Source organism: Eptesicus fuscus, chromosome 4 (genome assembly GCF_027574615.1).
Source record: "Eptesicus fuscus isolate TK198812 chromosome 4, DD_ASM_mEF_20220401, whole genome shotgun sequence".
NCBI classification, from domain to species: domain Eukaryota; kingdom Metazoa; phylum Chordata; class Mammalia; order Chiroptera; family Vespertilionidae; genus Eptesicus; species Eptesicus fuscus.
In genome coordinates this window covers 76,094,072-76,103,411 of record NC_072476.1, presented here as the reverse complement: position 1 = coordinate 76,103,411, position 9,340 = coordinate 76,094,072, and the positions used below count along the sequence as shown (strand labels likewise).

The following is a 9,340-nucleotide window of genomic DNA, read 5'->3' as shown; positions in this document are numbered from 1 at the left end:
CCATTACACAGATGGTAAAATGTACAAATCATCATCTGGTTGTCAAAGCCAATTTTATATATATATTAGGTTTTCACTTTAGGGATATGTCCTCCCTCCCCCAGTTTTATTGAGGTATGATTGAAAAGTGAAAATTGCATATATTTAAGGCCATTATTTTATATATAACACTGTGCGGGATATTCTTTTTAAAATTCAGTAGTTTTAAAACAGATTGTAGACTCAAAACAAACAGCAGTACATCTGACTTAAACAAAAAAGCTCCCTTTACAAGGTGGAACTTGAAAATATAATGCAAAAATATACTGTCACTTTCCAGAATGGGTAAACTCTTCCCATCTATAAAAACATGAGGAAAAAGAGCAAAATATATATTTTTAAAGTTAGAAAAATAATGCTAGCCCTAACCGGGTTGACTCAGTGGATAGAGCATCGGCCATGCTACATGAGAGGTCCCAGGTTCAATTCCGGTCAAGGGCATGTACCTTGGTTGCGGGCACATACCCAGTAGGAGGTGTGCAGGAGGCCGCTGATGGATGTTTCTCTCTCATCAATGTTTCTGACTCTCTATCCTTCTCCCTTCCTATCTGCAAAAAATCAATAAAATATATTTTAAAAAAAAGAAAAGAAAAGAAAAATAATGCTAGAAATCAATAGTTCCTTTTAGCTCGTTTTCAAAAACAGCCTCGTTTGATAAGTGGGTAATAATTTCTTACTCCCACTAATAGAAAAGTCATTCGAAAGGAATCAAGTAACTGGTGAAACTGACCTCGGTATATCACGTTGGGAAGTAGGAGCTGCTCCCTCTTATTTTCAGCAGGACTTACGAAGATTGCTAATAATAATGCACTACCTCCTATTAAGGATGATGTAACACAGTATTTTTAATGTTTATAAGGGTGTTTCATGGACTTTGGTAATTTTCAAATTACATTGTAAAGTTGGTACTACTTCATCTAAATAATTTTTTTGCTTTGGTAACAACTCAAAGAAATATCTAAAGTTAGTACATGAATTAACTTTGCTGACTTGTTACAATTATTCATCTGCATTTTCCCCTTAATATTTTGTAATTACCAGTTTCCCTCTTTAGAGGTATAGATATTTTAATTACTTTGTTTAAATATGCTACATGAAAAGAAACTAAAGTGTCAATATAGTCCTACCCGATTTGGCTCAGTAGATAGAATGTTGGTCTACAGACAAAGGGTCCGTTGTAGGCCAAAGGCATGTAGGTACCTAGATTGCAGGCTCGATCCCTAGCCCTGGTTGGGTCCCATACAGGAGGAAACCAACCAATGTGTCTGTCTCACATCAATGTTTCTCTCTGTCTCTCCCCCTTCCTTTCACCCTCTCTAAAAATCAATGGAAAAAAAATACCTTCTGATGAGGATTAACAAGATAGTGTCAATATAGTTCAATAGTTACCCTTAATTTTCTCCCTCTTTTCTATCTATAAGAAATGTCTGGTGATGTTGCAGGTAAAAATCAAACCCTGTATTTGAACAGTTAATTTATTCAAGTAAATACCATAAAATGAGTAACATTCAGTTTGGATATGTCTCAATGATTAATTACAACCCAGAGATCTTCTTTATCCTAATATTTATGTTCTTTTGGAACTGTAGTTTCCCTAGATTTGGAAGAATTGTTTAACGTTTGAAAAAGTCCAAAGTTATTCCACTACATGGGCTATTTTAAATATGAAAATCATTCATTAAAAGAAAGCAAATAAAGGATATGGCTGAAAGCATAAAAAGTTCTCTGTACTCATGGCTTATCACTCTTTGTAGAAATTCTAGAGATAGAATTACAGAAATCAGATCCATAAAGAATCTTTGTGGTACAATTAGACTTCTTCATTATCCTTTTTATTAGAATGTAACCCAAGCTATCGTAATCCTTTTCCCCTTGTGACTACCATCATATAACATTGTGAAGACTGAAATTAACTGAATAAGTAGAGCAAAGCTTTACTTTAACTGAAAATCTGTGCTAATATGAAGATAAAAACTCAGGCTAAAAAATTTCTTGTTTGCCTCATTCAGTATTTGAGACACTTTGAATTCTATCCTATTAATGGGTAGTACAATTGGTTAGTGACCTATCACAAGATTACCAGCACCTTCATTAAGACACTAGGAGAATTCTAAAGATCTGGCCATTAGCATAGAGGTAGACATATTAGATGATAAATAAAAATTTGTTTAATTGTGTGATGTGGAAATTCAAGTATTTGAATAATACTTTAAAGTTATCATATTTACTTCAATGGCATTTTTATTCTCTTTGCAATAATTATGCATATTTACTTCAGAGAAGAACAACGTCTCTAACCTTAGTTACCCTAGGTCAGTGGTCGGCAAACTCATTATTCAATAGAGCCAAATATCAACAGTACAACGATTGAAATTTATTTTGAGAGCCAAATGTTTTAAATTTAAACTATATAGGTAGGTACATTGTTATTAACTTAATTACGGTACTCCTAAGCTGGCCTTTGCTAAAAACTCAAGGGGCCAAAGAGCCGCATGTGGCTTGAGAGCCGCAGTTTGCCGACCACGGCCTTAGGTTATCATATTTTCAAATTTATAAACATCATTAAGTCACCAGTTGTTTTTTCGTTTGTTTTAATTCTCACCAGAGGATATTTTTCCATTGCTTTTTAGACCAAATAGAATGGAGGGAGAAGGGGAAACATTGATGTGAGAGAGATACAATGATTGGTTGCCCCTGGTTGGGGATAGGACCCACAACCCTTTGGTGAGGGCCATCACTCTAACCACTGAGTACACTGGCCAGAGAAAGTCACAGGTTTTTTAAGAGTCTCAGAACATACTAAAAAACTGGCACTGTTGTCCAGCTGGATTGGCTCAGTTGGTTGAGCATCACCCTGTGCAAGGAAAGATATCGGTTTGATTCCCAGTCTGGACACATACCTGGGTTGTGGGTTTGATCCCTGGGGCACATGTGGAAGGCAACTGATCTGTTTCTCCCTCTCTCTCTAAGCATGTCCTCGGTGAGGATTAAAAGAAAAAAAGAAGGCACTCTTACAACATAAAAGGTGAATCCTGCCCTGACCAGTTTGGCTCAGTGGATAGAGCATCAGCCTGAGGACTGAAGGGTCCTGGGTTCAATTCCGGTCGAGAGCATGTACCTTGGTGGCAGGCACATCCCCAGTAGAAGGTGTGCAGGAGGCAGCTGATCGATGTTTCTCTCTCATCAATATTTCTAACTCTCTATCCCTCTCCCTTTCTCTCTATAAAAAATCAATAAAATATATTTTAAAAAAAGGTGAATCCTAATGTAAATTATGTACTTGTGTGCTAATGATGCGTTAATGAAGGTTCATCAATTACAACAAATGTACCACTCTGGTGGAGGAATATTCATAATTGGGGAGACTGTGCAGGGGTAGGGGGCATAGGGGAAATCTCAATTTTGTTGTAAAACTAATTCTGCTAGAAAAAATTATTATTATTTTTTAAAGGCACTTATTTAAGAAATGTTAAAGCTGTAAGTAAAACTCTTACTAGTACTGAGACCTCATTTAGTTTATGGTCATTTAGTTCCAGGTCATTTGTACTATCTATTGTAAATTCTTCAAGCAAACCAATTGATTAAAAAGCAAAATTAGATGAATGCATCTTAAATTCTATTATAAAGTTGACTTTAAAGACCTACCTTAACAAAGTTTTAAGATAAAGATTGTAGATTTATATAAGAGCTTCTATTACCTGATCACATTACCTCTAATTAGTTATATATGTGCTCACTTCAGATAAAAAAATAATGTTCACCAACATGTCACATGCATGGTTAGTGTTTTATTCTTTGAAGAATGGTTCTGAAACATTATACTAAGTCAGACTGAAAGGTAAAGTTTAAAAGTTTTTATAAAGATATAACATATGTAATGACTGTTCACTCTACAAAATCTTGATCATAGAGCTTATAATACACCTAGTTGGCAGTAGCACCCAGGTTTTCCAAATTGTCAGTCATCATTTTTCTCTTGTCTGCATAGACTTCTTCTCATTAGCTGCTTTCTGCTTTTGTTGCATGATCTCAGAGTCTCTATAATGGGAGAAAAGGCTGTAAGTTGTTACAGAAAAGCTGATTACGTTCTCACTTGTGTTCTGTATATAACCTATTCAGTATATTAGGTGATAATTTTGCTAAATGAAGTTCTAATGGTGTGGCGGGGTTGCATGAGGCTCTCTGCAAAACAAATTATAGCTTAAGAACTTTAAATTCTTCACCCATGGGTTGGGATGATAACTATCCATATAGTTTTAGTATGCCTGGCACAACCAATACTCAACTGTTATCCCTTTCTGCAGGTTAGGCCTAGTTCTACCAAGAATTTAAAAAATGTATTCCATTCTCCACAATGAAAACTTCAGTGACTTGAGAATTCCATTAGCATCACTGACCTCTGTTTTCTCTGAGAGGCAGTCAAGCTATCCTCTTTTCTTTTTCCCTTGCTAATTTCCTGGGATTTCTTCATGTTTTTCTGGCGGGCAAGTTCTCGTTGATTTCCACCTACAAAGAAAAAGTCATGCTCTTTACCCATCTCCAAAATTATTGATTTCAGTTTAAGTGCATCTGAAATTTGCTTTTTAAAAAAATATATATTTTATTGATTTTTTACGGGGAGGAAGGGAAAGGGATAGAGAGTTAGAAACCGATGAGAGAGAAACATCGATCAATCGATCAGCTGCCTCCCGCACACCCCCCTCCCCCACGGGGGGTGTGCCCGCAATCAAGGTACATGCATGCCCTTGACTGCATTCGAACCTGGGAACCTTGAGTCTGGAGGCCGACACTCCATCCACTGAGCCAAACCGGTCAGGGCTGAAGTTTGCTTTTTAATAGATGAGCCAGCAAAGTACAGCACTGAGTGGTGGTCTCAGATCTGACTACAAGGAGGAAGCGTCAAGGTAAATACTTAAGATCTTTAAGAGTATTATACCAATCAAGGTGTTCACTGGCTGTAAATGCCAGATCTCTTAAAACGGGCATTCCATTCCAGTCGGCTATACATGGGTCAGTATTCCGAAGTAAGTTCTGGCTTCTGCGGGGTGTGGGCGGAGTGAAACAGCTAGATAGACCACACATCGCACAAGCCAACTCTTAAGCAAGATGCTTGGGAAACAGTACCGGTGAGGGCCAAACAAAAGAACTAGGGCGGAGACTCGGTCTGAGCTCCGGGTGTTTATTAGGCCTGATGATGTCAAGTGCCAGCTATAAGCCACCTCCAGAGCAGGACCCCTCCGGGGCTGCCGTCTCCCACACCCCGCCTCCGGGGAGGTGTTCTTTCCGGTGGAACCTCGCACCTGAGGGGCAGGCACCCTTTCAGGCCCATCGGAACCAACTGTCCCTCTCTGAAGACAGGGTCCCCGCCGCGTCCGTACGAAGGGGATTCCCCGCCGGCCCCTGGCTCCCCGCCAACCGCGCCCGGGTGACCCATTGGCTTCCCGGCCGCTTCCCCAACCGGTCCGCACACTCACGGGCCATGCCGACCACCGCACCGGGCCCGGAAGAGAGCGACTCGGAAAAGCGCAGGCTCCCTCGCGCGCTCAGCGGACGTCCCCGCAGCGGGTCTGGAAGGCTGGGCCGGCCCCGCCCTCCGCTGGGCTGGCCCCGCCCTCCGCTGGGCCGGCCCCGCCCTCCGCTGGGCCACGCCTCTGCCCCGTCCACCGCCCCGCCCTCCGAGGCCCGACCTCGGCCAGCGGCCCGGCTGGCGAGCTCCTGCGCGTGCGCGGCTGGGCGGGCGGGGCGCGACGGGGCCGGGGCCGGGGCCGGGGCCGGAGCCGGGGCCGGGGCCGGAGCCGGGGCCGGGGCCGGAGCCGGGGCCGGGGCCGGAGCCGGGGCCGGGGCCGGAGCCGGGGCCGGGGCCGGAGCCGGGGCCGGGGCCGGAGCCGGGGCCGGGGCCGGAGCCGGGGCCGGGGCCGGAGCGGCCTCGTGGGAAAAGCCATGGGCACCCCTGGCACCTTCTGCCTCGCACGTTGGGTAAAGTCCCGGAAACAGGTCTTGTGTATGAGAGAGAGATGGGTGTGTGTGGACTTACCGGGCACTGGAACTTGACCAGCCAGCATTTTTTGGAAACGACGAAAATGACAATAAACGCTCTATCTTTCCGACCCAGAACGTTAGCTTTCTTCATCTCCTTGCAGTGGCGGGAAGGGGGTGAATGGGACAGGACAGATTGAGGGGTTAACTGCGAAAGGCCGAGTCTGGCCCTTAATTTCCTTGCTTATTCTCGCACCAACCCTGCAAGGTAGGCAGGCTTCATTGTTCTCAGTTAACTTAAGAGGAGACTGAGCCCTAGCTGGTTTGGCTCAGTGGATAGAGTGTCAACTCTCTGGTTCAATTCCGGTCAAGGGCACATGCCCGGGCTCTATCCCTGTGTGTGTGTGTGTGTGGGGGGGGGGGGGGGGGAGGCGGTACAGGAGGCAGCCAATCAGTGGTTCTCTCATCATTGATATTTCTCTCTCTACTTATCCCTTCCTATCCCTTTCTGGCCTGGCCTGTGCCCTCTCACAATCTGGGCATGAGGATTTCATGCACTGGGCCTCTAGTAAAAATATATCTAAAAAAAGAAAAAAGAAAAAGATGAGACTGAGACTCAGACCAGAAGTTACTGACCTAACTGTTATAGGAACTGGTAGAAATGAGATTCAAATTTAAGACGGACTTTAAAGTCTGATCATTTCCCATTTTATTCCAGTGCCCTGTCACAGTGGATGGTGCGTCAAGAGTGTTAAGGTTAATGGTTTTGTACTTGGGTTTGGGTTGTGTGATGGGGAGAGGATGGCAGGGGATACAGCCTTACCACACATGTATAATAGCCCAGAATAGCTTTGGAACCTACCTGAAAGCTGTAGAGCATCTGCTATTGCTAGAAACAGACCTGTAAGAATGCCTATGGCTCATCTGGCTGGTACTTATTTTCTTTATCTCTTCCATTAGTCATTATAAACTGAGATGTGTAGAATTAATTAATTGATAAAATTACCCTCAATTAGCACTCAATATGTTAGCTATTATTGTCCTTCTTTCAATCTCTGAGAGACTTGCTCATCACTCTCCACCTGCCTTCCCTCCTCCTCAATAGAGTTTACAGGCCAAGTGTCTGTTTCCACTTAGAAAACCTCTTCTGGAATAAATTGAGCAGGGGGGAAAGATTGACTTTCTAACCAGCCTCTTTTTCAGAGATAAAGACATTATGAGGTCAACAAATGATAAGTGCTGGCAAGGATGTAGAGAAAAAGGAACCCTCATGCACTGATGGTGGGAATGCAGACTGGTGCAGCCACTGTGGAAAACAGTTTGGAGTTTCCTCAAAAAATTAGAAATGGAACTCCCATTTGATCCAGTAATCTCACTTCTAGGAATATATCTTTAGAAATCAGAAACACCAATCCAAAGGATATATGCACCCCTATGTTCATAGCAGCACAATTTACAATAGCTAAGATTTGGAAACAGCTTAAGTGCCCATCAGTCGATGAGTGGATTAGAAAACTGGTATATCTACACAATGGAATACTATGATGCTGTAAAAAAGAAAGAACTCTTACCATTCGCAACAGCATGGATGGATCTGGAGAGCATTATGCTAAGCGAAATAAGCCAGGGGGAAAAAGATAAACATCACATGATTTCACTCATTTGTGGAATATAATGAACAACAAACTGATGAACAAATATAGATCCAGAGACATAGAAGCATCGAACAGACCATCAAACTTCAGAGAGATACAGGGGAGTGAGGGGTGGTAAGAGATCAACCAAAGGACTTGTATGCATGCATATAAGCATAACCAATGGACACAGACAGTAGGAGGGTGAGGGCATGTGCTGGGGGGTGGGAATGGCCAGGGAGAGGTCATTGGGGAGAAAAGGAGACATATGAGATACTTTAAACAATAAAGAATTAAATAAAGACATCATGAGGAAGGGCTGGAAAGAATTTGAGATTGGAAAGTAGGTGGTAGAGTTGTTTCTGTATATCGTCTTAATTTACAGTCTAATTGAGCTTTTTCTTTGCAGCTGAAAATACAATTTCAAGTTGTAGGGACACACATGATGTACAACATGTACATGAGAAATGTTGTGTGTGTTTAAAGAAAACTGGAGACTTTAAGTTACTATGATGCCATTACGAATTTACTCCAGCCCTGACCGGTTTGGCTCAGTGGATAGAGCGTCGGCCTGCGGACTGAAGGGTCCCAGGTTCGATTCCAGTCAAGGGCATGTACCTTGGTTGCGGGCACATCCCCAGTAGGGGGTGTGCAGGAGGCAGCTGGTCGATGTTTCTCTCTCATCGATGTTTCTAACTCTCTATCCCTCTCCCTTCCTCTCTATAAAAAAAAAAAAAAAATCAAAAAAAGAATTTACTCCATAAATTTGGGTGTGTAACAAATATTTTGACTTTAATAATAAAATTAAATCTGACTCTGTTCTCACCCCTTTACTAATGGGAAATTAAATCTTAGTCATTATTGACTTCCTTAACTGCAGAATACCCTAGATTCTTAATGTGGAACAAAACACTAGAGGAAAAGCCTTGTGTCTTCAGTTTATACCAGAATATGCTGTCCAAAGCTATATGGTCCTGGCAGTGGCTCTAAGATTTTTGAGGCACCTCCAAAATCTTTTTGATTTCTTTTAAAAAATATTTTTATTGCTTTCAGAGAGGGAGAGATGACACACTCTCTTGCCATTTTTCCTTTATCATAGAAGCCTTCTCTGACCATCCAACCTAAAGCAAGCCAGTCTCCTATTAATCTCTGTCATATTACACTTTATATTTCTTTTATGGAATTTAATTCATTCTTTAAAAAATATTTTTATTGATTTCAGAGAGGAAGAGAGAGGGAGAGAAAGATAGAAACATCAATGATGAGAATCATTGATCGGCTGCCTCCTGCATGCCCCACATTGGGGATGGAGCCTGCAACCTGGGTATATGCCCTAATCAGGAATCAAACTATGACCTCCTGGTTCATTGGTCGACACTCAACCACTGAGCCACGCAGGCCGAGTTTAATGCATTCTTAAGTTATCTTGTTCATTTGTTTATTGTATTTTTTTCTTCTGCTACCAGAATGTCTTGTTTATTGCTCCACTGCTACCTCCTGAAGCAGATTAAGGATACATTGATTTACAAAGTTTTAACTATAACAATTTTTGAACAGGGAACACATTCACATTAAAAAGTCCACAAGCGCCGAAACCGGTTTGGCTCAGTGGATAGAGCATCGGCCTGCGGACTCAAGGGTCCCAGGTTCGATTCGGTCAAGGGCATGTACCTTGGTTGCGGGCACATCCC

General features: G+C 42.2%; 1 protein-coding gene across 1 annotated transcript; it reads right to left on the bottom strand.

Moving 5' to 3' along the window:
* Positions 1–3,807: 3,807 nt before the first annotated feature.
* LOC103305176 (small EDRK-rich factor 1) lies at positions 3,808–5,633 on the bottom strand. The gene is made up of 3 exons (XM_008161909.3): positions 5,514–5,633; positions 4,437–4,545; positions 3,808–4,077 (listed from the first exon to the last, which is right to left on the bottom strand). The coding sequence occupies exons 1-3, from the start codon at positions 5,518–5,520 to the stop codon at positions 4,005–4,007; spliced, it is 189 nt and encodes a 62-aa protein (XP_008160131.2). The 5' UTR covers positions 5,521–5,633; the 3' UTR covers positions 3,808–4,004.
* Between the last annotated feature and the right edge of the window lie 3,707 nt (positions 5,634–9,340).